We start from the raw sequence: 26,288 nt of genomic DNA, 5'->3' as shown, positions 1-26,288 counted from the left end.
CATCTTTCGTTATGCCGAGACTCGCCTTCGGGGTCACCTTGTTGCTTACACACCCCCGAACCTCGCCATTTTACCTCAAAAATGGAGCATGTGGGGCCGATGAATGTAACTTACTTTGCATGATGCGACCTCAGGGGCCCAGATACTTAAACCGTATTCCTGAAGATAGCTTGTCACGGGGAACGCCCGGCTCAGAGGAAGCCGACTAGAAGAACTCACAGTGACGCACATTCCCACTCATCCATCCACCATGGCCGAGCGACACAAGCCCTTTGAGTGTAAGACCATCGACGGCATCACCCTCCGTGGGTGGTTTTACGCCGTCACCGGCCCAGCGCCAGCGGTTGTCATGACCCATGGAGTGCGCTCCCCCGTCCCGTATTACCTGATTAGGGATTATTTGCCGGCATCTAACTGTTTCAACCTTCAAAATAGTTTAATTGCGTCAAGGAGATGACTCTACCCGAAGTAGCCGAAAACTTTCAATCCCTGGGCTACAATGTGCTGCTGTACGACTCTCGGAGCGTCGGTGCCAGCGATGGCCAGCCACGCAACTATCTCAGTCCATATCAGATGGCTGAGGATGTTTCAGGTGAGCTCCCCGCCCAACACCCCTCATCAAAACACTTACCGAGGAATTTAGACGTGATCTCGTACGCTGCAAACCTCCCTAGCGTCGACCCTCGGCGCATTCTTCTCTGGGCCATGTCCTTTGGCGCCGCTGTCAATGCCTGTACGGTGGCTGTCGATCGTCGTCCCCTTGGTCTGGTCATGGTGTGTCCTCTACTTAGCTTCATCCGCCCGGACCGACGAGAGCGAGCCTTTGCCCAATTAATGCGGGATCGCCAGTCCCAGCTTCAGGGTAACGAACCTTTCTCCCTTCAACCATTCAACGCCCGCGGCGACAACCCCATTGGAATGGGCGGCGCCGGGGGGCCGGGCGGAGTGGAGGCCCATAATTTGATGAAGGCGGCGGTAGAGAGGGGCCACCCAAGTTTTCGGGACCGGATCACTCTGCAGACGTATCACAAGCTGGCGCTATTTCGGCCGAAAGAAATCATGGAAACGATCGAGGGCGTCCCCGTTATGATGATTATCCCGGAGCTTGATGACATCTCCAGCCCCGCAGAGCAACAAGCGGCGTTTGAGAGGATGAGCACGCCAAAGAGATTGTATCTGGCCAAGGACAAGGGGCACCTGTCCATCTTGAACGGAAAGGGCTCAGAAGAGGTGTTTAAAGCCACGGCAGACTTTTTCCGGGATGTACTAGCTGGCGGTATTGCGTGAAGTCTGAATAAAAGCGAATATTAGTGGGCAAAAGTAGAATCTTGAACCTTTGTGTCCGCTCGTGCTCGTAGTCTTGGAACCTGGGAATTTTCAAGGTCGGTTCAGCCAGCGATCACATTTCTACGGGGAGGGGAGTTCTAAGGTGACATCGGTTGGCGTTCGGTACGAAGGATAAGGTACTTTGACGACATGATGAGCTTCACAAACCAACAGCCTGGCTCTCTTCATCCACCAGATCCTCTGCCCAGTCGTGGGAAACGCTTGCCGTTGTAACCAGACCCACTAGTTCCTGACTCTAATACGGACACCCTTGCTACCCTTGGCCGGGACGGGAATGATCATGTCAATGTTCGCATCAACGTCTCGGGCCCGTTCCGTTTCATACAGCTCGAGCGTAGGCCCCGACTGTCCGCGGTAGACGTCATAGCGGCGGAAAATCGTAGCCAAGACAATGGCCATTTCCCTTCTCGCCAGATTCATTCTATTGTGTTCATGTCAGCAAGTTGACTTGGAGAAATCTGGACGGCGATAGGGGCAGAACCTCACCCGAGACAGCTGCGAGTGCCGCGTGAGAACCCGATAAAGGCTCTCGCCAGCTTCGGGTTGTCAATCCACCTCTGAGGCTGGAACTCATATGGGTTCTCAAAAACCTCGGGATTCATGTGCATGCACAGGGGGCTGACGCTGACGAGGAACCCCGCTGGCACGACATATTCTTTGCCTTCCTTGCTCCGGTAAACGACCGGTTGGTCTGCCGGGACGCGCATCTGGCGGTTCATAACGCCCGGGTGCAGCCGGATGACCTCTTGGACAATCGCATTGAAGTAGGGTAGCCCATCAACCTCGGCAAACGACGGGATGGATTCCGGGTCGGGGATCGCAACGGCCAGTTCGGCCTTCAGCTTTGCCAGCACTGGCGGGTTCGCCAAAAGCTCGTAGACGGCCGCCGTGAGGGTAAAAGCCGTAGTGCCCTCGCCCGCAAAGATGACAAGCTGGGCTTCGCTGGCGAGCCGATCGTCTGTCTTGTCCGCAGGAGGGAGCTTGCTGTTGAGAATACCGTCAAAGATGGTGGACTTGACGCGCTCCGGGTTGGGCGAGGCACGAATCTCGTGGACACGGTCCAGCCACCACTGCAGTGTTGTCAGCGTTTTATCAACCTTCCAATTTAGCAGAGTATCTAACATACCGATTTCTTGTCCACCAACTCGGCGAGGTCAGGCATCAGCAGCTTGACAAACCAACCCGGGGTGTTCTGGATGAGGACAGCAAACCAGGGGAAAAAGATCATGATGTGGTTCAAGCCGAAGAAGAGATCCGTGGCGTTGAAGTAGGGCTTGCCGAAGTCATTCCGTTCCATGAAATTGAAACAATCTCCAAACGCGTACTTCGTGATCACATCGCTTGTGCAGGCTTTGAACACATGATGGATATGCACCGGCGGTGAGCCAGCCCTGGCTGTCTCTTCCAACCTCTCGAGAAGCTTGCTCATGGTAGAACGAATGATGGGCTCCAGTTGCCGAATGCTGGCATTGGAGAAGAAGTTGGATACGGCGGCGCGGCGCTGTCTGTGGATATCATGGTCCACTGTCGTCACCATGGAGGCAGGCGTCCCCGTCTTCCTGGCCAGGCTTGGATGCCGATTTGTCTTACGGCCGGGCCCCGCTAGAACCTGGTCGATGAAGTCGGGGTCATTGTAGTGAACCTCAATAGGGTTGATGCGAACCACCGGTCCGTATTGCTTGTGCAGCTGCTCCAACCGCTTGAAGTACTGGCCGCCTAGCCATACCTCGTAGTAGCCCTCATACCAGTGTGTCAACGCTAGAAATATTCAGAATGGTTAGCCGACCGAGTTCCGGTGTGAATAATTTGGTTCGGAGGATCTAACCGGCAAGCTTCGGCCCTGGGATGTGCGCAAGTGGTGATAGGTACACTGATCACAGACCCAACAAGTCAGCACGAGAGACCAAGACCTTCAATGGCAATGGATCAGAATCATACATCGATAAATCCCTACAACCACACTCTGGACGACGAAAAAGGCAACCAAGAGATAGGCGCCATTGCGTGCCAGCTCTTGAAGGTCGTACTTCGTTGACCCGAAGGTCGGGAGCTGCAGCAAGACTTGCGAGATTGACATGGCCGAGAACCAATCGTAAGTAAAAAGGTTAGTTTAGTTGGAGCCAATGTTACGGCGGGATCGTACTCGGGTCGTCCTGCAAATTCGCGTCCCCCTCGACATGATATTTCACTCTTAACTACCTATCTGTTGCTCCATGGCAACAACCTCTGGGCCTGCTTTTTGCCGATCACCCGCGTTTACGCCACAGCAGGATAAGCGAGCGACCCCCGTTTTGCTTTACTCTTAAAGAAGCTAAGATCGAGACCTCCGAGTGGGCTGCATTACTCAAAGTCGTTCTTTTAGGATGTAAAAGAAGAGGCATGATGACTGGGCGTGTCATTACCTATGCAGGAAACGCTTGGCGAGGCATACTAATGCAGTGAAAAATCCAATTATTAGGTGGCGGTCAGGCACAGTTCCGTTCCGTTCTCGGCCAGATTACACCATTACTACAGACAAATGGAATCCTTAGCCGTTATCTGGCTTATCTCCAAAGCAGACTGCAATGTCGGCCCGGCTAGTCTTTTTTCGGCCCGCCGCGAGCTGCCCCTCTGTCATCTGGCCGAGGTCGAAACCGGGACAGTTCGGAGTTTTCGCCTCTAGCGGGGTGCAAGCTTACATCCGGGGATGTCCAGTGTTAAAGTATCTCGCCCCCCGTTTCGCGTCAGCCCTCATTCATGCACGCTGAGCTGCGTATTCCTCCGGCAAGTCCTGCGGCTAATGAGTCCAAGCAACTCCAGTTCATTTGCCTTCGGCCTGGACCTGTATTGTCGGGCATGTGACTGGAGTCTACGTAAATTCGGTGACACGGAATAACCGTGTCAAGGTCGATGTCAAGGTCATGGATTCTGACTCGTGCGCCCGCTTCCGGACTGCTTCGCCGCAAGCTCCGCCCCTTTGAGAGTTTAGGGACAGGAAGTACCTGCATACTACGGTACCGATCAAGGGGCGGGACAGTTTTGGCGGCGCACCCCAATGCGACTGTGTAGGTTTATCGCCAAGCCGGCCTCAGCATTGTATGGATTTCCCCGACGGAGGCTCAAGTCGTAGTGTAACAACGTGCGTCTGCACTGTCATGGTTGCATATGTACCAGCTAAACGGGCAAAGCCACCCCCACACCTCGGCTGCGGCCTGTTGATAGCACGCAAGAGTTCACGCACATGTTGCGTTGGAAAATGCCATGTTTCGCAGCTGACAAATGCAAGGGAGAGCAACGGATTTGTCATCGACTCAAGCTCCAACTTGTGGGAATCCCCTCGCTTCGCTTATAACACTTCGGCTGTGAAGCCCGTTCAAACCGGCCACACTGCTTTCGTTACCTAAGGTAGTTTGTCGGATTCCAATCCGAACCACAACCACGATCCTACCCAACCAAGGATTTACATCCTAATCTTTTCTCCTTCTCGTTTGCAGCGCCTCCTTTGCCGCATGTGCCATGGCTCCGACCACCATTCTCGTTACCGGCGCTAACCGTGGCCTCGGGCTTGGACTAATTAAGAAATATCTGGCGGTGCCAAACCACGTAGGCTTATCATTCCCACTCACCGCGGAATCACAAGCACCGCCGGTCTCCGGCCCTTCGCTAACCCCTTCACAGATCGTGATCGCCGCGAACAGGGACCCAAGCCACCCCACCTCTCAAGCACTCGCCGACCTTCCCAAGGGCGATGGTAGCAAGCTGATCGTGGTCAAGTATGACGCGGGCGTTGAAGGGGCTGCCTTTGATGCTCTGGAACAGGCCCGGGGACAGGGGGTTACGCACCTTGATGTCGTCGTCGCCAACGCCGGCATCGCCAAGCTTTATCCCCTTGTGAAGGATGCGAAGCGCAGCGACCTCCTGGAGCATTATCATGTGAACGTCCTTGGTCCTGTGGAGCTCTACCAGGCTACCCGAGATCTACTCGAGAAGTCTTCCGGCAAACCTGTCTTCGCGATTCTAGGGTCCGGCGCCGGCGCTCTCGGGTGAGTGGTTCCCTTGGTACAGTGTTGCCGAACAACATGACAGACGCTAACTGATCCATGTGCAGACGGCAACCGCCTGTCCCAAATGCGGCATATGGGCCCTCGAAGGCCGCCGTCACTTGGTACGGCGTGAGGCTCAATGCCGAGGACGAGTGGTTGAATACCTTTGTCATTGATCCTGGCTGGGTGCAGACCGACATGGGTAACGCAGCCGCCAACCTCTGGGGTATCCCTGCGGCCCCCACGACGGAGGAAGATTCTGTCAATGGCATCTTCAACCTCGTCACGACCGGGACTAAGGAGAAGTACGGTGGCAAGGTGGTGCTATACACGGGCGAAGTCCAGATTTTTTAAAACTAAAAATTAGAACCGGAGATAACAGAAAGGATCATGGCTCAAATCCGAGGGCTTTTGCTCAACCTCACTCCATTAAGTGGGGAGAATTAAGGTTAATTGTAACGAAAGCGACCAAAAGAATCTCGGCGTTCTCCGAGTCCGTGTCCACTTGCTCCATCAGCGAAGATTGCGTGGTATTTCAGCCAATCTCTCACACAAATCGACAAGGAACCTTGTCTAGCTGCATTTCTAGATTAGCTACCAAGCTGCCATGCGAGATGTGAATTACCACTCATGCTTTTCCAGGTCGAATCTCGGTGCGCGGTGCTTCACACCGATAACCGAAACCGACTCGATGGGAAGTTTGGGAACCGGATACGAACTCACATTGCGAGTGTGTAAAAAACCTGGGGCAGGGGACCTCTGACGTGATTGCCCATGATTTAACCATTCACTTGACGCAGGAAATCTTACGCGGTTACTCTGCATGATTCGTCCGACCCACCGAGCGAACATCAGGGCGTTCCGACTTGTTCCGTGGATGTTGGCATCCCTTATCAGTCGCGAACGATCGCGAGCTGAGCAGGGTTGGATCCATCAGCGGGCCGGCCGATCTAGCCAGATTGCGTGCCGTCCCTAGTGCTGATCGCCACCAGCCTTGGCTCCTCGCGGGAAAGGAGTTTCTCTAAACACGCCATGTAACTCAACAGCGCCAAGCGCGGGCGAATCGGACGGGCCCTACCTCCCGCTCCGTCGAGCAGAAGGAGGGTTGCAGCTCGTTTTTGGGTTCGATTGGGCAACTTGCGAGAGCGCACGAAGTGTGTGCTCGGCCTCCGAAGAAGAGATATGGTCCATGGATCGATGTACGTGCATACCACCGTATCAGGCATGTCCATCTGAGGGCAAAAGGTAGAGCCTGTAGGGCCCAGACTTTAGTGTACGTGGCTCCAGTCACGCAAAGGCATCATTGGTTAAGCTCAAGGGGGGATGCAATTCGAGAAAAGGCGAAAGGGTGGAATCCACAGAACTCCTATCAACCCACACCGAGGGTGGCTCCAACCCCTGTCTCCTCTGTGAAAGGTTATGGGCCAAGACAAGGTGGATGATTGATGACACGGTCGGGCCCATGATTCCTCCGGTAAGTGGTGCTTTCTTGAAGCCAAGCGGTGACAGCCATGTTCTTCGCTGCGCGCAACCTCGCTTCCTCCGCACATCAGGCGAAGACAGACAAACGTCCCGCCAATTTCCAGGACTTGTGAAGTGGAGTGGGCCATGCTCTGGGACTTGCAACCTTACCGTCCCCAATGAGAGAACTGCTCGCTAAGCAAACCTACCCTATATCAGACACGGAGGTCGCTGGCGTTGCAAACCAACGTGGAGCGAAGACCCTGTTGAGCCTGACTCTAGTTTGACTTGCAACCGTGCTAGACCAAAGAGAGGATAACGTCGATTGCATTCCCAATACGGCAATTACAAACGACTGGGCGCAGGAGACTGCAGAATTCTGGACAAGATCGAATGGGTCGAAGCGCCTCCGGAGACATCATGCTTGGCTACGGCACAGATTGCGTGTCGAAGAAAGGCATTTTTTGAACCATGCGAGAAAATGGATAACGGACGCGCGAGGAAGCATGAAGGGCCCAGGAAAATGGTGCAAAGTGGTGGGTGAAAGTAAGACAGCGTCGCATTCGGATGATCTCGAGGCCGGCGAGCGATAAGCTTAATTCACGATACGCTTGGCAACGGCTAAAAACAACAAGACCCGGAGGGGGGCTTCTTTCGGCACGAAGTGTATCTGCGGCGGGCAGGGAGAGAAGAGAAGATACCAATAGTTACAACAGAACATGAAGCGACACTTCCCACACCCCCCCACCACCGTCACCCCTTGCCGCATCATCCCAAAAAGTCTTACCGAACCTTACACAGGCGACCATCCTCCTTTATTTGCCACGCGTCGTGCCCCGCCCCGGGCTGGTTCCACAGCACGAACCCCGGATCATACTTCCTTTTCACCTTCAACAGTTCGTCATACCACTCCCCGTAGTAATCCGTCTTCCAGAACTCAAAATTATGCGTCGCCTCGTTCATGTAGCTGCCTCCCTCTGGTGTAACCTCTCGAAACTTAGTCTGCCACCCATTCACTGTGGCCAGCGCGGCTTCCAACTCGGCTGCCGTCGCTTGTCCGTCGCTGAACACACCGAAGTTGCTCAGGAACAACGAATCACGCCACGCGCTCATGACCGGGTTATCACCCGGGGCGTTACCCACCCGCGCGTGGCTGACGTTGCTGGCCAACACAAAGGCCACCGAGTTGGGGTTGGCGAGAATGTCCTTGTAAACCCTGGTGAGGCTGGGCAGGCGGGCGTCGTCGGCGATGAGGCTTCGCGGGATTAGGCGGTTCCCGACCGTCACGTTGCGCGTGTAGACGGTGCCGGCCTCGAAGTATCGGTAGTGCTCAACGAAGGTGGGGTGGGCTTTGGTCTCATTAACCGTGGGGGTAATGCCGAGGGCGTCGAGCTCCCGGTAAAAGGGTGTGAGGTGGGTGGTGATGTCGCTTTCCGTGCCATCCAGTAATGTGGCGTAATTTAGAGAGAAAACGCCACCGGGGAGAAGGGTGGTACTGGCTTGGAAGCCGGGTACGGTGTTCACATAAAGAAGGTGTTTCTGCCACGCCTCGAGGGCGGTGAAATATTTTTCGGGGTCGGGTTCGGTGAAGGTGAGGCGAGACCCGGCGACGGGGCCGTCAGGAAACACCTTGAGGGTGACCGACAGTACCACAGCGTAATTGCCTGCCCCGCCGCCGCTAAGCGCCCAAAAGAGGTCCTTATTCCTGGCCCGGGAAGCGGTGAGATGCTTCCCATCGGTTGTCACCACCTCGAACTCCAGCGTCGTGTCCGCACCCAGCCCGTAAGCTGCAGACAGGGGTCCATGCCCCCCCCCTTGCACCCAACCGCCTCCAGCACCGACAGTCGGGCAAGATCCAGCAGTTACCCGATAGCCGTGAGCTGCAGCCACATCGAAGAGTTCCAGCACCTGTAGCCCAGCACCGATGCGGGCCGCAGGGCCAGTGTATGTCTTGCTCTTGTAGTTGAAGATGGTGGAGGACTTGATATTGTGCGTCCAAAGCGCGAGTGCGCCCTGGCCCGACGAACGGCCCGGAATGTCATGTCCAGTGTTCTTCACAAGGAGCCGGATGTTGTTCTCGCGGGCAAATTTGACACCGGCTATTGCCGCTGCCGCATCCCCAACATTGATGGCGTACGAAGCAACCCGGCCTTGCGAGCAGTTGAGATGGCGTGTTTCTGCATTCGCCGAAAGGGGGCCGTAGAACGGGCTGCAGCTGTCGCTTTCGTGATAGAAGGATACCACGTTGACAGGATCCGTTATGCTGAGCCACAGTCAATAAGGTTAAAGTGCGCGGGCGATCTTGAGCAAGATGGGAAGGCCACCTACAATGGATCTTGGTCGGTCCAAATTCTCTGCACTTCACTACATGCAGAAGCATTCGGGGATGATCCGTAACAAGGTTGTCCAATGGGGACTCCACGTATGAGCCGCCCTCCAACCGTCTTGTTGAGAGCGTCCCATTTGCCGTCACTCGGCCACCCAGCGTCGCCAGGTAGAAAGCGGCATTTCCCTTGGCATACCGCCGTGGTTGCTGCAGCGTTGCTCAGGGTTGCAGTCGCCACCAGCAGTCCCACCATCAAGTTTCTGCCGATCATCTTGCATTTAGACATCTGGACCAGGCTGATGGGCTTGTTGTTGTTGAGCTTGTCCGATGGGGAGATCAACACCAGGCCCTGTCAGAGGACTCCCTTGGTTCTTATACATTTCTGGGCGTTCAACAACGGGAGCTACATACACTAGTTGAGCTACGCCGCCGCCGTCGGGCCTTGTGGCTTTCCTGGCCCATGCCTGATGGATTTCATAATTTCTCGCGGGATGCAATGATGACCGGGAAAGGGGTACGTACACATCACTGTAACCCACCCTCGCTTCTGCAACCTGAATCATACACCCCCAAGGCAGATAAGGGGCTTCAAGAATCTGAGCCGGATTGCCGAGGAGGACAACGATTCTCCGGCGCCGTCTTCCACCGTCTTACACTACAAGCAGATACAAAGTACAGTGGCTACTGTGGTATGTGGGGGACCGCTCGGCGAACGTTACAGTCATCTATCTTGCCCCACCGAGGCGCATACAGCCGAATTTCCCAAGAGCAAAAGTTCTCGCGTTACTCGGGTCCTATTCTTGACGTCCAAAGCCATCTCGAAAAGACCGTTGAACCTCTACAGACCCTGGTTTCCCAGCACCCCTCCCCTTGTCATGAGTGCTCGCTGATCCGGAGCTTACCTGTTGTAGGTATCCATGTAAGTAAGCCAACCGGCGGACATCCCGAAAGGATGGCTCCTCCCTGGGCAATCCGCCCCCAAAGCCAAGCTGCGCTGGATGACCGGTCCGATCCCACGTTGTTCGCGCCCTATCGCGCAACAACGGGGTAGTATTGCATTATACACGAAAACACGAAGATTCTAAGATTTAGCAAGAAATTAGTAAGGAGGTGGAGGCTCCCCGCTTTCGGAGCAAGCGAAAGTCCCAAGGATTGGTAGAGAGCAAGAGGCACGGTTAGTTATTGACCTGCCAGATACCTTGGTGACATGCGCGGAAGGGGGGCCTTTTCTCCACATGGGTTCTATTTCGCCACGTGAAGTTGCGCCACCTGTGATACTTACCAAGCTGAGCGGCGTGCAGCACATCCAGGACATGTGCAGTCTCTTGTTGGAAGTTCGGAACAGTTTCCGCGCATCGATGGCGTCGTACCTCACCCCCACCCTCCCCCCTGTCACTCAGGGGTTTTGCTAACGTCACGGTTGGGTGTCACGCAGCCGTATTACCCCTGTCCTACATACATGTACCCGAAACGTTTCTATTGCATCTCGAATTCTCAGGATGAGCCTCAACACCTCCGTGCCCTTGCCTTCGGCCGCAAACGGAATGGCTTTCACTCGCACCTACTAGGCCACCCAGTAGATAAGGAGCGAGACCAACGCTGCCTAGTTGACTGTTGCTGTCACCTCGTCTCAGAATGCCGGTGCTTTACAGAGTTGAATCAGTTGATGTTTACCCATAATCGTTCTTTGCTTACCCAAAACCCAATCAATCAGTGTGTGTCTACCGCATGACCTGACGTAGACGAAGCCCACATATTGCCGATCAACGATGGTAGGCGTCCCAGATGAGGCGCTCGAGCGCCGCCGTGCTCAAAACCGCATTGCGCAGCGCCGGTTTCGTCAGAGTAAGTTTTGCAGAAGCCCGCATGGTGGCGTTCTTGTTTACCTAGGTACCTGCTGAGGATGACCGTCATTAACCGATTATCTAGAGAGACAAGGGAATCGGAATGCCGAGGAAAATCGGCAGAGCCAGGAGTCTACATTCCCACTCCCGGTTTTCCCCGAGGCTACTGGCCTGGATGTTTGCTTTGAGGATTTCGTCTTGTCTCCTGGGCATACACCAACCTCTTCGGTCAGCATTCAATGCCCCCGGACTCAGCCATCAAACCTAGTCACCAGTACTATGTTCTCAGAGCTAGAACGAGAATTTGCAAGAGGCTCGACGGTTGCCTCGATACAAGTCTCCGGCACTGCCTCGGAGGCGACCGTGGCTGCTGAAACGCCTGTGGTTCAATTAGGGAGTCCATGTCAGCCAGAAAGGGAAGCGAGCGTGGAAAATGCAGCCGTTATTAGACTAGAGACCCTCGAACACTCCCCCGGGACCCTGAGCTTGCTGGGGCAGTCGGCCGCCAGAAGCACAAGCAGCTCGTCTAGTTCCAGTAACGGGTCGGGGTGGCTGGGCGCTCTTCACATGGCGGCGAAGAGGGGGCATAGTGGCATCATGCGGTTCTGTAAGTTTCCCCCGATAGGATCCCTCCCCCAGTCCGAGCCAGATGGTCATACTTGTACTAATAAGCTGTCCCCCATTGGAAGTGTTACAACAAAACATCGACATCAACGAGCGTGACAGCGACGGCTTGACCGCGCTGATGTACGCCGCAGCAGCAGGGCATGAAGAGGTAGCAGAACTGCTCCTCTCCCAGGGGGCACGACTGAGCGATGTCGACAGCCATCACCGATCCGCACTACACTGGGCTGCGCTGTCACGCCACCCAGATATTCTGCGGTTGTTGTTAAGGCACGCGACAAACGATCCATTCCTAATTGATGCCTATGACGACTGTGGCCAAACACCGCTACATACAGCTGTAGATATGGGATTTGAGCCTGGTGTATCTATATTGCTCGAATTTGGCGCAAATGTACATTCTCGAGCGAGGAAGGGCTGAAATGAGGTATTGAAAAAGAAATACTTTCATCGACCCCATCAGGCGGGACCATCATGAGGAGTAGGCAGCTTCGTAGCACTCCAGGATTAATCGGAAACCCTAGGTAGTCTTTGAGCATTGGCCTAAAAGAAAAACAAAAGAGAACACATCCACGTACTATGCCATCTGTCTCACTTGTACTATGACCCCACCAAATCCGCGAATATAGTTAACCCTAGCCCTGTGACATCTGGAGTTTTTGTCAATGCCATGAAAGCCTTGCCAGGTGCCAATACACGGAAGCCCTGTAATTGCAGCCGCATTTCAGTGCGCATTCAGCCCCCAACCCCCACCACATTCGCGGCATCCAGCCAAGCCACCGCATCACCACCACCAACCGCAACAAAACAACCAAGATGTCGTCTGAGTAGGCTGCAACTACCCTCATTCGAATCGCCTGCTAATTCTGCGTAGATTGGCGTTGTCCGTGTCCGAATCGGACACCTCTAGCACTTAGCGCGGCTTCTCAGATCTCGATTCCGATGTCGATGCTGTCAATGGCGATGCACTTCCGTTCTCGAACCCTCCACCGCACCACAAGCTCAATTCTCACGGCTATGACTCGCTGGAGGGCCTACTCGCCGACCTCCACGAGTATTGCGCCCAGGCCAAATTCTCCGTTATTAAGCTACGTTCGGCCAACAAGGTCAAGGACTTTGGCTACACCCGGGTTGACTTCGGCTGCCACCGAGGCAAAGTACGCGCCACAGCCGCCCACTCACGCCTCACAAGTACTGCGAAGGTTGGTTGCAAGTGGGAGGCATCAGCCAAGGCATTGCTTGTTGATGGGGAGCGCCTTTGGCGTTTCTCGGTCAAGACTGGGTGTGAGCATCACGAGGGCCACGAGCCGGAGGACTACCAGGGAAGCAACAAGTTCACCGCCGAACACATCGCCGTCATCAAAGAGTTCCTCGATCGACCATCCGTCAAGACTCGCGATCTCGCTTCAGACCTGAGGAAGCGGTTCCCAGGCATCGTTTTCACTCAGCGCCAGCTGCGGAACCGTCGCCATCGCCTGAACAAGAAGCTGCTGAGGGGATACAAGCCGTTCCAGGCGGTGATGAAGATGCTCGACGAGAGGAATATACCGTACCAGACCAAGTTCCAGGATGACGACGCCGATCTCCTGAAGCCGGAGGGATTGTTCTGGACGACTCCCTGGTGTTCAGAACAATGGGCCCAGTATCCTTGGGTCCAGCTCTATGACAACACGTATCGCACGAACAACAAGAACCTCGCTTTCTTCCAGATCGTCGGTCTCAACCATCTCGGCATGGCCTTCTCTTGTGGGTTTGGCTTCATCAACAACGAGAGAATAGAAGGATTTGACTGGTTGATGGAGAAGGTCGACTGGGCGCGAAAGGAAGCCGGCGGGCCGGCCCCAGGCGTCACCATCACCGACTACGACACTGCCATGCGAGGAGCAATTGCCGCAACATACCCCAACGCGCAGCCTCAGATCTGCATCTTCCACATCAACAAGAACGTCACCCTACACATCAAAAAGAAGTGGAACAAGGCCGCAGCACTCGCAATCGCTGCCGAGCAGGGAATCCAGGTGCCCTTCAGCCAAGAGGATGACGAGACCAATCTGGATCGCGTGTACCAAGAGAGCGTTGTCGATCGTGATCGTCGGGGAGTTGATGGTCAACCAGGCAGGGCCCTAGACTCCGTGGAGTACTCAATGGCCGGCATCTACAAGCTCTGGGAGGCGGTGGTTTACGCTCCGACTCTGGATGGCTTCACGGCGGCCTGGGAGAAGCTCAAGGCTTACTTCCATCAACAGACTGACATCCTACAGTACCTTGAGGATACCTGGATGCCGGTGGTTGAGCAATGGGCCGGATGTTATATTAACAAGTACCTCAATTTCGGCCAGAGGACTACATCTCTAGTCGAGTCTGTCAACAGATACCTAAAGTCCTTCATCATCACAGGAAGAAGCAGCGTTCGCGAGGCTGTCCTCCGGTCCCTCGAGATGGTCGCCGCGATGGAGGAGAACATCAAGCAGGGCATCGAAGCAGAGAGAAACAGACTCCAGTATGACTATCTCGGTACAGATTGGCTTGGTTCGGCACCATACAACGTATCTCAGAAGGCCCTGGGGATGGTTACGAAGCAATACAGGATGATGCTGGGCACGCTGTACCGTCAAGGACGAGGCCCTCGCCGACGCCGTTGAGCGACTGCACTGGGAGCTTCATGAAGCAATACGGCATCCCCTGTAGTCACGACCTCTTCGAGAGACACCAGTTGAAGAAGCTATCTCTCGTCAAGGAGGACTTCCATCCTTTCTAGTGGCTGAAGAGGAGCCTCCTTGACGAGGACAAGTATCTACGGTATCAGGAGTTTGACCGCGTTACCAGCCTCAAGGGCAGACCTCGTGAATCTGGCGCCTTCGCAAGCAAGCCCAACGCTCCTGTATTGACCGCACCTCCGCTCCAGGCCGTGGAGGAGGACGAGGTTATACCAGCGACTCAACCTACACCTGTACCGGCCAGTCAACCGGCACCACCACCTACACCTACTCCGACTGTCGATACCATCGTCGTCGCCTCGCCGCCTCGTGCTCGCAAAGCTGCGAAGAGTGTGAAGTCCTCTGGCCGCCAGTCAGGTCTCAACCCCAGCATACGCCGAACCCCCTCCTCCTGGGGAGGGGTGACTCTCGATGGGGCTCAGGATACGCCTGGGGGTAGTAGCAACGCCGCTCCTCCGTCCAGTACAGCCTCCAGAGGTCGTGATACTACCCGTGGGGGTAGAGGAAAGACTACAGCAACATCAACGAAGCGGAAGGCTTCAAAGGAGGGAGGCACGGCGAAGAGGACTACTCGCACATCGCGGAAGGCGACTGGCCAGTCAGGGGCTTCAGGGGCTGCAAGCGCGGCTTAGTCAACGATAAATAGTACTGTAGTTTAATTGTTTTTATTGCGAAAACGGGTTATTTGGCTTATTTGCGCTGGTGTGCGTGGATTCTGTTACGTGGGCTTGGTATTGTTGATGTCCTGGCACCTGGCAGCATTGACAAAAATTCCAGATGTCACAGGGCTAGGGTTAACTATATTCGCGGATTTGGTGGGGTCATAGTACAAGTGAGACAGATGGCATAGTACGTGGATGTGTTCTCAAACAAAAGCCGGTCAGAGCGGTCGCCTTCCAGTATGAGAGTATCCAAATGTGCCCATGAACTCCAATCGCAATTGTAACAGCAGGGTCTGGATGTTGACTACAAAGAATACTTGCCTGTAGAATATGATATACTTCTAAAGGTTTTCAACAACTTTTCTTTTCTTTTAACTCCCGTCTTTCGCTTTCCCGCAGTTTGGAGGGTGATGGAATCCTAATATGCCCGCTGGGGCCTTCACCGGTTCGAAGCAAGGCACAAGTATCCCGAGTCAAAAAGGGCCAAGGGGCTCGTCTGGTTGAAGGACGTGCGTACGTGCCATATTCGAACTCCCACACCATTATATAGGCAGATATCCGGGCGCGAATATCGTCTCAGCCAGCTCCTTAAATGATCCAACTACTACTACAATGCTGTTAGCAACGGCCATTTACGAGAAGAATCCAGTGGCTTGTTTACGGATACGCTGAACATTGCGGCTGAGTAGGGGGACCCAAATCCCATTACTTACCTACTCTCACCTTCTTGGACGAGGTCGAGGTTAAGGTAATAAGCTTCGTTTGGGTGGACTTTCCACCTCTTAATCATCATATTAAAGGAATGAATATGGATATTCGGGACAATACTGAATTAGAAAGCATCTCTACTTATAACCGGCGCAGCCGGGGTTACCTATACTATGATACTCCAGGGCTAGCATTGAGCAACGGGTCACGTACGACCTCGCCAAAGAGAACAGCATTAAATAACACACTGCTCGCTCATCGGCTTTGTGTGGTTTTACATTCACTGACCTTTGGGGAAACTCGCTGGTGGTCTACATCCCTCGCCGCGCTACCGCGTACGAAACCACTACCAACTAACATTCCCCTGACTTGAACGCAACAGAGTAGCTGCTCCTGTGCGCTGTCGCTAGCGTCGTCAGCTTCCTAATGCGGGCTTAAAACTATGAATGGTTTATAATATTAGAAGCAGAGACGGCAGTGGAACCAATCAAATGCCCTTCACTCCCGTGCTACTTTCGTTCTTCTTATAGAGTCTCTTAACCCCAGAATGCCAGAGGATGAATTCTGGGGTTGGATAACTCTTACAGGGCTTCGGTTGATAAGAAACCTTGGTCGGAGCGATATCTAGGTATCGGTATTGATTCTATAGCAGCGAGCATATTGTAATATTACTGTTGCCGCCAGAAATGTTTCCTAGTAACTTGAACAGAACGGGACTGCTGAAGCTTTGTAGTCTAGTGCGGTCTTCTCGATAGGGCTTACGGCATCAGAGAACGGGTACCTTTGTCGAGTTTCTATGTTAGCCCCCCGGAGGATGGACATGGAGAGATAAGCCCTAAACCGGAAGACGGCAGAGGAGGGGTTCGCATACTTTATAGTGACCAAGGGACGTAATAGAGACGTTGCCTCGAGATCCGAGACTGGCCCAGGGCCACCTTTAGTGTTGTTGGCTTTTCAGGTCAGGTAACAACCCTGCAATCAGTGCGATTGAAGCCGAAATGACTGATATATCAAGGTCTTGGTGCGAGGGCTCCAAGACGAACGCCGGCTTTTCGACCATACGATTATGACACGGTTCAAAGATGGGAACTCGCAGTATGACGATAGTGGAGAGGTTTATTGTGTTCTTACCTTCGGAAAACGACTTGTGGCTTTACCGCTTGATGGAAGCAACCGAGAATGACGGAAGGGCGGAAGTGCCAAAAGAAAGCACGAGGAAAGGGGAGTATGGCGCGTTTAGTCCGGACTATAACCCCGGCACTAGGGAGGCAGCAAAAATAATTTCTTGATCCGGGAGTTCTAACAAAGTTTTATCTCCAAGCCTATTGTTTGTGGAGTGCCTACAAACATACTTGCCCGGATCACAATGCCATATGTGTGATGGTAACGTCTTAGCCGTAGTTCCTTACTGCGGCGACCTCGAATATTCTGAGATAAACATTCCACCCGCTCTTTACAGAACAAATAACTAGCAGAAGATGAATAACGGGGGAGGGATCTTGAAGGGCCTTGCATCTATGAAGGATTGGTATGGTATGGCTTGCCTCTATGTATACGCCTTGCGTTTCGAGTGGCTAGGCAGCGCAGTAGGCAGCTTGGACCGTCGTACACGTCCATCAGTACAGTTAGAGGCTCTTGGCAGTAGCGTGATATTTACTCTCGAGCGTCGCAGCTCTAGACTGTAAGCTGTAGTCACAACTATGAACAAATTGGTTTCACCCATCCATTAATCCACCCGCCAGAGCTCGCCGTTGGCCTGGGCCTCCGCAACAAGCTTGTCGTAGATGGCCACCTTCTCCTCATACTCCTTAACCAAGTCATCGGCGCGCTTTCCTTGAGTGCTGCCACCAAATGCCCTAACGGCGGCATAGTAGACATCGGCCAGTGCCTCACAAACGCCCCGCACGCTGCTATTACGGCATTGGTAATAGAGGCTACATTCAGTGTTAACGCTGTTGTCGTCGAAAGTGTATCTACGTTCAGGAATTGGAAGGGATATTAGGTAGGTACTAACTCCGTTTTGAAGTTGTTGTCAATATTCAGTTTACCCGCATCCGTGAACCTGTTTTGGGCCTTGTAGTTGCGATACCCAAAGTCGTGCCGGTGGCAGGCCGGAACAAATGGGAACCCAAACGGGTTGTCCGGAGACGAGCTGCAGCCGTCAGAGTCCCAAATCAAGGTTGCAGGATCGCGGGCATTGCGGCGGGCTGTGAACGTGGGAAGAGTGATGCTGTAGAGATATTGATCGGTAATTTGGCTTGCTGTCTGCCGCTGGACAAGAGAGGCATCGCCGTCGCTCGGGGCGGGGAGAGCCAGAGCGGTTGAGGCGAGGCAGAGGACGCCTGCGAAGAACTTCATTGTAGCGACGTGAAGTCCAGGGAGATAGCCAAGTAATGGCAGGAGAGTTACAGCTCAGTATAATATTGCTAGTTTAGATCCTCAACACTAGGACTCACAAGGGCTTTTATAAAGTCCCCGACTCAACTACACCGACGGCTAAGATCTTCCAAAGTCTGAAAAAGGACACCGAGTTGGAAAAGTCAAACCATGGGTCCAAGGGACATCGGGCGGCGCCGCCATCGCAACCTGCCTCATCGAGAAATGCTTACCGAGGCTATGTGGGTTGGGCAATTCACGATGACACCTCCGACGAAGACCGAATGCTTTGCCGCACCTCCCCCATGGACCTCTAGCCTGTAAAAGGGCAGGCTTCCACCACACCAGCATTGGACTGGACTGCCGATCACCATGGTGAATGCTGCTCGGGGCGAACATCGATGCGCTGCTGCGGAAGGTGGTGACGCTGGCAACGATGGTTGGCTCCCCTCATCACGGGCCAAGATGCCGCCGTCCTGATGCTGCTGACCAGTCGTTGACCTGAAAAAAGAACAGCGGCGCGGCTGATTTTTGGGGAACCGGCCAGACTTGACTGTCGTGACCCCCGCTCCCCCGCACTCTAGTTTCCGCCCAGCAACACACATGAGGCGCGGCAACAACCGACAGGCCAATCCGGGTTCTGCTGACTGCCAAGTCGGAGTTATTTCCAAGGAATGCCGCATGCACAAAAGGAAGCTCGAGACGGGAGACTTCCGCCCCCCTTTTCTTGTCAAGTCGAGGAGATCGCCGCTGTTGAGGGCGCCCAAGTCCCGTCACCTTGGTTTCTTTGCTGGCTATTCAATGTTCGGCCATATATAGTTCCGTCTGAGCTTAGGGGCGGCAGGGTGAGCGACGTGCCAAGATTGTTCATCAGTGGCACAAACGGCACGGCTGCTGAGAAGCCCGAATGCAGGCACATGCGTATGCGGTGTGCCCTTCGATTATGGAGGCAGGTTTGGTAGTGAGAGTAGGTAGGTATCTACCATTTTGGTGAAATCTGTCCTTAGCTCAGGTCGGAATACAAAGATCCTTAGAATATTTTCCACGGGCTCGAATTTGAACAGACGCTGAAGATGGCGCAGATAGCGATACAATTCAAGTTTCGAGTGTTCGAATTGCCCCCTGTCTATATCAGGGAAGCTCGGAGCTAAACCGTAAATCTACATGGGTTGTCTATTCATAGCATTGGATGACCCGGATATCACATCCGTCTCTCCCTTGCTAAAATGATCTTACTTCGGTTGTGAGTGGGATGACAATGCTCCGCTTCAACATAAGATAGGGAATCACCCAAACCACGCAATCCACAAATCCGCTTTAATCGGGTGAGCAAGCAGGCTTTGAAGTGCCTTGTCGACGTCGTTTCTGTCGCGGTCCGTATAATATGATCCCCTATTTGATCCCTCTCCATTGCTACTCCCTTCGGCCAATCTGTCTTTCTCTCTCTGCCTCTTTCCCTCGTCACGCTTCTGCTGGGCCTTTGCGAAGTTAAAGACGAATCAAACCATTCCCACCCGCTCAGCCTATCGGGCGGCGGCGGGCTGGGGACCGTGAGCTGGAAACCGAACTGGCAGACCGGATCCTACGCCGGTCCCAATTTCCGACAAACTCTGGCGTAAACAGGGGGACGTCAGGCGACAGCTGGCGCTGAAAGTGATACCTTCCTCTGATCGCGACTTCAGCGAACGCGTTGGCTTGGAAGGTACCACCTATGAGAAACATGGGTCTGGCAATGAGGGAATGGAGAATGCAACTAACCCGGACGCAGGAATCGGAAGCTCATAGTTTATCTATAATAGTATCCATGACCACCTAGCCTGAACTTGAAACTTGGACCGATAGGGCTCGCAGCGTCCGCCGCCTTAGGTTTCGGCGTCCCTGGACGCAGGATCAACTGTCTTGCCAATTACCACTCTATGAACCACGGATAGGGGCAGCCGATTCTCCAGAGCCTCCCGAGGTTTCCTGACCGGAACTTATCCTCTTTGTTGGGACTTAATTAGATTGGTTTTAACAGAGCCTAGATGGCCCCGGCCTTGGTCTATATCTGGCGAACTCTGGTCTGCGTCACAGATGTTGAGTCGCACGGAGGCTGGATAGGGGTCACACTGATAACTGTGCCCCTTCTAACGTGAGGGTTTACAATATTGAGATGGCGCCGTACTGTCATCTTGGAAGGTCTATCGTTGCAATCAACTTCAAGACTCGGCGACAAAGGTCTCAAAGGCCATGCCGCAGGCCAGTAAACGACAAAGTACATGGGTGACCAATTATGAACGACTTGAGAGCTTTCATCGGCTTTGGAAACGAGGGAGAGATTAAGTAAATAACTAGGTAACCCGTGCATGCAATCTCCTTGGGGTGCCTGAGTAGAAGCTGAATGGTGGTAAATAGCCGGACCCTCGAGCTCCGTAGCCTCACTTTCGGCCATGTGTTGTGTTTCTGATAGGCTATACCGGCTAAGTTCCTCGGCTTGATGCAATTCGATCTGATGCGAGGGGTCGGACTCTCAATTTCTTGGAAATCCTGTCTCTGTTTGGGGTTTATACCGCCAGTCGTGTCAATCCTTCGAATCCTTTAAGTTATCCGAATGCAACTCCATGAAGGCATTAGTTGTCACTTGTCTCTACGCTTTTGTGACTTGATGTTAGGTTTCCGATACTACAGAGCCCGACAAGCTCACGATCGGGTCCTCCTAACTGGATGGTGGAAGAGTGCAATGTATTTCCTATGGAGAAAATGTCAAAAACGGGAACTTCCTTGAAAACGACCGGCTTTTTTATCCCCTAACATGGAAAGTGGTCGTGGGGTTTTGAGCTCGGTCTTCCTTGATCTCGGACTTAGGCCCCTGTCAACTATCCCACGCTAATAACCATACTAGAATTGAAATGCATGAGGTGTGGTCTTGGCTGGCGCGAGTTTGGTTGAAAGGTTTGGGGATGATAGGTGGGATGTCGGTGTCAGAATCTCCGGACGAGGGCGGTATAGTCTAGGTACTCTATCATTATATAAAGCACTCCTCCCTGCCCGTTGAAGAGGGATGTTTTTCTCTCACCCTCCATCAGTCACCTTGCGTTGGCATACTCTTTCCATCTCCAAAAGACTCATCTTTGTTATTTAGGTCACTCGCCTACCAAGCTTGTATGTTTACAACCTCGAACCACCAGTTTCTTGTCGCGCTGACCAACAATACCTTCCAGGTCACCATGAAGTGCGCCACACTTTTTACCGCCGTCGCTCTGCTTCTCACCAGCGCTATGGCTCTGCCCAACCCAAAGGCGGCTCCCGAGGCTGAGGCCAACCCGCAGATCTGCTACTGCAACCTTGGATGCTACGACACTTGCGGACAGAAGTTCTGCTGCTAAGCCACACGTTCTTGGGAAGTGGGCACCTCGGAGACATGCAACTGGATATCTCTGGGCATGCATGGACATTTGACAGGCCGTTTGTGACTACTTTAGATGACTACTTTAGTTACGATAAACCTCTTAGCAATCAAGTCAATACGGGCCTCTGAAATGGAGGACGCCATCAGTGAACAAAATCCGAGGGCAATACGTCAGATACCTAATGATGCCCCCGAGTATGAAGCAACGTTCACAGTCTATTCACAATATCATTATTATTATTCATACTCCGCTATGCCCTAGGGCGTGCCGGACCCTCTGCTATTTAGTGTACAGGAAAACCGTGCCCTCCCGGGCCGGGTGAAAAACCCCTACCAACAATCAAGGAACGATGCGTTCTGGTGAGTCTACGTATACAAAGAGAGGAGGCCTCCTGGCCTCCGAACGGGGGCGCTTCAGGCCGCCGTTTCCAGCTCGAGCCTCCTGGCCAAGCTGTACATCGGCAGCCTCCCCGAGTCCATCAGCCAGTCGAGGATTCTCCTCGCAAGCCGTACAGTCGTGGGATTGATACCGTGTAGAACTGAGTAAAAGTCCCGTCGTGTCCGAATTCCAGTTCTCTCCCATCTTCGAGTCAACGGTGGGGCCAAACACCACACTACCAGGTGTTCGGTAGTCTCTCGTCCCTCGCCACACTCGCAGGCAGGCGTCAGAACCTCCGGGACTTCCCGTGTAAACAAGTAGTCCCGTAAGCCTATTGCTCCCGTCCGGATTTGAATGAGCAGTGAGCTTTTCGCCTTGCTGAGACCGTCATGCCTCCTTAGGGTTTCGTTCCGGAATAGCGTCTCCCGCTGATGGTCAAAGTCGTCCGCCGGCCTGGTGATTGCTCTGCCGTCCCGTTCCTTTAACCACCTCGCTCTCCAGGCCTCTTCTACTGCCTTGTCCGTGTCTATGGTTCCCCCCGTCCAGCGCATGATCGTGCCCGCGGCTCTCTCTACCGCCGTGGGCCCTTGAGGCCTCAAGGTTCGCGGTCGGCCCCTGTTGCCCCTCCTCGAGCTGAGTCTCTGCTGTATCTTGCGGCAGGCGGTAAGGATAACGCTCCCCGCCGTCTTTTTGCCGCCTTGGCCGTCGTCCAGATCGGGTTGTTGGAGTCGGTTTTCGAAATCTGCAAGCCGTTTGTTTAGGTATAAGTCCAACGGTGGTACCCACGTCTCTGTCTCGAGGTTACGGATGGGGGTAGACTTAAAGGCTCCCGCCACAATCCTCAGGCTCTTGTTCTGGGCCTTCCCGAGGGCCTGGGTGATGCCTTTCTTCACCGGTTCGCCTCCCACATCCGTGGGAATGTGGAACGACGATGCGCCATAGGCCAGCGCTGACCGGATGCACTTTGTGTACACTTCTCGCGCTTTGGCTAGACCCAGTCCCCACGTCGATGCCGCTAGCCTCGACAGGGCATAGCTCTGGGTCCTCAGCTTCTTCTCCACCGCCGCAAGGTGGGCTTTCCAGTTGAGCTTCCGGTCCAGCCAGACTCCCAGGAACCTGGCAGACTCCTTCGGTCTGACGGGGCTGGTGCCTCCCCCTGGGTTAGTGAGTTCCAGCTGGTTTGTCCACTGCCGTCGTCCCTTGTTGAAATGGATCAGTTCGCTCTTTTCCGAGGCGAACTTCATCCCCCGACTGTCCGCCCATCGCATGCATGTTTCCCACGCCGCCTCCAGTTGCCGGACATTGGCCTCGGGGTTTCGACCAAACACCAGGAGGTTGGTGTCATCCGCAAACCCCGTTATAGCCAAGTGAGGGTGCTCGTCTTTTAGCTGCTTGTATAATGAGGAAATATAGAGGATGAAGAGAACAGGGGAAAGGGGCGAGCCTTGGGGGACCCCTGCCCGAATTGCCGTCGGTGCCGCCGTCTTGCCGTCGAAAGAAGGGTGGCCTCTCGACCAGTCAACCAGTCTCTCGTCCAGAGGACCAGCCACCTCGGGTAGCCCATTTCTCGCAAAGTTGCTAGCAGTCGGGTGTGGTTGACCGTGTCAAAGGCTCCTGAGATGTCCAGTTGCAATAGGGACGCCGCACCCTTCTGTCTCCACGCCTCCTGGACCTGGGCTACTACTAGCCGGACAGCCAGCTCTGTGGAGCGGTGTGCTCTGCTCCCCATTTGTTCATCTGGTAAGAGGCCGTTGACTTCTGCAGTTTGAGTGACCTTCCTGGCGACCACTGACTCTATTACCTTCCCTAGGGTTGGCAGCAGAGCAATGGGCCTGTATCCCCCCGGGGTCTGATACACCGGCGGAGCCTTTCCTGGTTTCGGTAGTACTACAGTCTTCGCCCTCTTGAAACGGTTCGGGAACCATCCTAGCTCCAGACACCTTGTCGCCAGAAGGGCGAGCACTTCAGCTAACGGTGCTCCGCACGCCTTCAGAAGGCCCATCGGGAGCAAATCCTCGCCTGGCGCCTTCCAGGGGCTTGCTCTTCCTATCGCTTCCGTGATCTCGGTCGGCGTCACTGCTTGTACAACGTCGAAGCCCGGGTTCCAGCTGCCCAAAAAGGTTTGATCTTCCACGTCCGTTAGGTTGGCCGGTGGATCCGGGAAGAACCTCTCGGCCAGTGCGCTAGCCTTCTGGTCGTGCGTTTCGGCCGTTACCTGCCCGGACGAGTCCTTGAATGCCGGTAGTCTCGGTGGTTCCGGCGGCAAAAAGCTCCGTAGCCTGGCCCATCTTTCCAAGCTCCACATCTGATCGGGCTTCTTTGCCTCGCTTGCTTCCTGCAGGTTGTTCCTCCAAGCCCTCGTCCGTGCTTCGCGCGTTGTTCTGGCAAGGTCCTTGAGCCTTTCGCCGAGCTCCTCCCAGCAGTACTCTGCCCGCGTCTCCTTCGCCAGCCTCTCGGCTTTCCTGGCCTTCCGGGCGGCCTGCTGCACTTCCACTGTCCACCAAGGAGAGCTGTAGCCACAGCTCGCCTTCCTCCTTGGAGTGCTTTCCCCCGCGACCCAGGTGAGCCACTCGACCAGGCTGCCGAAAGCTTTATCAAGACCCTCGACTGTTCGGGTCCTGGCCAGCAGCCCGTCCGGTCCCGGGTCTGTAAGTCCCATGGCCTTGCATAGCAGCTCTGATTCAGCCTTCACCCTCTCCCTGTCCATCTTCTTCCAGGCCCAGCCATCCGGTTGGGTTGGTCTCGGCCCATGCCCTTCCCCGACCTCGAGCACTTGTGGGTAGTGGTCTGACTTTCCACGGCATTCTTCCCCGTAGTATACTGTTTGGAGGTTTTCCGAAGTCCAGAAGTGGTCGATGGTTGACGGGCGGCCTCGCTGCCGCCCCTGGGGAGCTCGCGTTGTCGCCCCCCTTGGAGTTCTGATGGTGAGGTCCCACAAGGAACCCAGCTGCAGTAGGTCTTCCGATTTCCTATCGTAGCGTCCGAACTTGTCCCACAGTGGGTTCTTTAGGTTGAAGTCTCCTGCCAGAACCACCGGGTGGCTTGGCCTTGGCCGCCCTTGCAGGGCTCTCGGTACGTTCTCGCCGCCGGGAGGGTTGTATATGGACCAAAGCTCGAATCCGGGGTCTTCCCTTCCGAGGTCCGCCTCTGGAAACCACACGCGGCACCAATTCTCCGTGGCTTCGGAGTCCCACTGCCTGATTTCAAATCTTTTGCTTACATATACCGCTGCCCGCCCCTCTAGTTTGTGTACCAGGTGGTATCTGCTGCTCCGGGGGCAGTATGTAGACTTCGTCGCCTTATTAATCCACGGTTCTTGCACAGCCAAGAGGTCGTATTTGGCCTCTTCCAGCAACACTTCCAGTGTTTGCTTGATTCCTTCGGTGTTCCAGAGTAAAATTTTAATTTTCATCGCCTGCGACGGTGATCGAGTCCATCGTAGTGTCCCCCTCGGGGTCGCGTTGGTTCGGAGTAGCAGTGACCGCAGGGTTGGCGGCGACGGCAGGCGTTGGTCCGGTAGCCGGTTCGGGCGCCCGGGGCGGCGGAGCGGCGGTGTAGACACCGTTGACTACCGGGTTTGCGAACTGCACCCTCGGAGCCTCGAAGTTGATCCTGGTCTGCTGGGGGTCTAAGAGAGCCTGACGTTGGGCCGCAGCCGCATTCGTCGGTCTTCCTCTCAACCTCTTCCTGCCTACCACCTGATAGCTGTCGTCGTCCCTCTCCTCGCCCTCGAAGTTAAACGCGGGAGCGCTCGTAGGGGCCGTGCTGGCAGAGTTCGCCGCTGCGGTCTCATAAGTCCGTGGCCGGTACTGGTAGGCCTCCTTGGCCTTGGCGAGGGTCCTCGACTTCTCCGGGCACTCTCCTGACCACGCCGGATGCCTTCCTCCGCAGGCCGGGCATCGGAGCGGAATTTCGTTTTTGTGAGTAGGGCACTGGTTCTCGCCGTCCCTGCCGCCCTCTCCATGGGCTTTCGTCCCGCAGCGCGGGCACAATGGGGTAGCCTTGCAATGATGTTGTGTGTGTCCCCACTTCCAGCACTTGTAGCACTGTGTTGGGCTGAGGGCAGCCCAGTAAGGCTCGCAGTCCAGTAGTTGAGCCTTCCAGATCACTCCCTCGTCGCACGCCTTGCGTGCTTCCTCCTGGGAGGTTAAAGCAACCAGCACTGTTGCCCGGGTCGCCTCCCTGTGTCTCGGCACTCTGAACTTCACTTTATCGACTGTGTGGAGGCCTGTTTGTTTCCCGAATTCCTCCTCGGTGACCCCTTGGAGGTCCTTCTTCCACACGCCCTTTAGCAGGACTGCAAAGGTTCTCTTGCTCTCCTCGGCCTGCTCTCCGAAAGCCTCCTTGATCCAGTTGGTGTTCATCGAGTGCCAATCTCTCGCGCCTGCGTTCTGGAATGTGACGATTGTATCGCCGCTGGGGAAGCCTTCGGGC

At 54.6% G+C, this 26,288-nt stretch overlaps 6 protein-coding genes across 6 annotated transcripts; 3 read left to right on the top strand and 3 right to left on the bottom strand.

Annotated features, from left to right (window-relative positions):
* Window positions 1-169: 169 nt before the first annotated feature.
* Window positions 170-1,287, top strand: F5144DRAFT_614484 (Alpha/Beta hydrolase protein; the record flags this gene model as incomplete). Its single annotated transcript, XM_066791771.1, has 3 exons — window positions 170-361; window positions 436-592; window positions 644-1,287. The coding sequence occupies exons 1-3, from the start codon at window positions 251-253 to the stop codon at window positions 1,285-1,287; spliced, it is 912 nt and encodes a 303-aa protein (XP_066642327.1). The 5' UTR covers window positions 170-250.
* A 282-nt stretch (window positions 1,288-1,569) lies between these two features.
* Window positions 1,570-3,212, bottom strand: F5144DRAFT_494491 (cytochrome P450; the record flags this gene model as incomplete). The annotated part of the gene is made up of 4 exons (XM_066786034.1): window positions 1,570-1,768; window positions 1,834-2,417; window positions 2,474-3,105; window positions 3,173-3,212. Coding segments are annotated over 4 exons (1,455 nt in total), but the record flags the coding sequence as incomplete, so codon positions are not given.
* A 1,323-nt stretch (window positions 3,213-4,535) lies between these two features.
* Window positions 4,536-5,860, top strand: F5144DRAFT_329224 (uncharacterized protein). The gene is made up of 4 exons (XM_066784124.1): window positions 4,536-4,731; window positions 4,821-4,929; window positions 5,005-5,369; window positions 5,435-5,860. Exons 2-4 carry the CDS (start codon window positions 4,843-4,845, stop codon window positions 5,721-5,723), a joined length of 741 nt encoding a protein of 246 aa, XP_066642325.1. The 5' UTR covers window positions 4,536-4,731; window positions 4,821-4,842; the 3' UTR covers window positions 5,724-5,860.
* A 1,723-nt stretch (window positions 5,861-7,583) lies between these two features.
* F5144DRAFT_329200 (uncharacterized protein) lies at window positions 7,584-9,813 on the bottom strand. The gene is made up of 2 exons (XM_066784123.1): window positions 9,159-9,813; window positions 7,584-9,093 (listed from the first exon to the last, which is right to left on the bottom strand). The coding sequence occupies exons 1-2, from the start codon at window positions 9,440-9,442 to the stop codon at window positions 7,614-7,616; spliced, it is 1,764 nt and encodes a 587-aa protein (XP_066642324.1). The 5' UTR covers window positions 9,443-9,813; the 3' UTR covers window positions 7,584-7,613.
* Window positions 9,814-10,624: 811 nt separating this feature from the next.
* Window positions 10,625-12,227, top strand: F5144DRAFT_614480 (uncharacterized protein). The gene is made up of 4 exons (XM_066791770.1): window positions 10,625-11,001; window positions 11,086-11,607; window positions 11,690-11,747; window positions 11,800-12,227. The coding sequence occupies exons 1-4, from the start codon at window positions 10,926-10,928 to the stop codon at window positions 11,810-11,812; spliced, it is 669 nt and encodes a 222-aa protein (XP_066642323.1). The 5' UTR covers window positions 10,625-10,925; the 3' UTR covers window positions 11,813-12,227.
* A 5,210-nt stretch (window positions 12,228-17,437) lies between these two features.
* F5144DRAFT_492799 (prokaryotic phospholipase A2-domain-containing protein) lies at window positions 17,438-18,069 on the bottom strand (the record flags this gene model as incomplete). Its single annotated transcript, XM_066785941.1, has 2 exons — window positions 17,438-17,618; window positions 17,726-18,069. 2 exons carry the CDS (start codon window positions 18,067-18,069, stop codon window positions 17,438-17,440), a joined length of 525 nt encoding a protein of 174 aa, XP_066642322.1.
* Between the last annotated feature and the right edge of the window lie 8,219 nt (window positions 18,070-26,288).

The sequence above is a fragment of the Chaetomium tenue genome (genome assembly GCF_020726465.1).
Source record: "Chaetomium tenue strain MPI-SDFR-AT-0079 chromosome Unknown F5144scaffold_5, whole genome shotgun sequence".
NCBI classification, from domain to species: Eukaryota; Fungi; Ascomycota; class Sordariomycetes; order Sordariales; family Chaetomiaceae; genus Chaetomium; species Chaetomium tenue.
This window is presented reverse-complemented; position numbering and strand designations above follow the sequence as displayed.

Bases quoted from the DNA above. Each gene is read 5' to 3' on its own strand.
- F5144DRAFT_329224 (XM_066784124.1), top strand. From the start codon at position 4,843: ATGGCTCCGACCACCATTCTCGTTACCGGCGCTAACCGTGGCCTCGGG. The intron at 4,930-5,004 runs GTAGGCTTATCA...ACCCCTTCACAG, and splicing joins ATCTGGCGGTGCCAAACCAC to ATCGTGATCGCCGCGAACAG. The intron at 5,370-5,434 runs GTGAGTGGTTCC...ATCCATGTGCAG, and splicing joins TCCGGCGCCGGCGCTCTCGG to ACGGCAACCGCCTGTCCCAA.
- F5144DRAFT_329200 (XM_066784123.1), bottom strand. From the start codon at position 9,442: ATGTCTAAATGCAAGATGATCGGCAGAAACTTGATGGTGGGACTGCTG. The intron at 9,094-9,158 runs GTAGGTGGCCTT...ACTGTGGCTCAG, and splicing joins TGGACCGACCAAGATCCATT to CATAACGGATCCTGTCAACG.
- F5144DRAFT_614480 (XM_066791770.1), top strand. From the start codon at position 10,926: ATGGTAGGCGTCCCAGATGAGGCGCTCGAGCGCCGCCGTGCTCAAAAC. The intron at 11,002-11,085 runs GTAAGTTTTGCA...CCGATTATCTAG, and splicing joins GCAGCGCCGGTTTCGTCAGA to AGAGACAAGGGAATCGGAAT. The intron at 11,608-11,689 runs GTAAGTTTCCCC...CCCCATTGGAAG, and splicing joins TAGTGGCATCATGCGGTTCT to TGTTACAACAAAACATCGAC.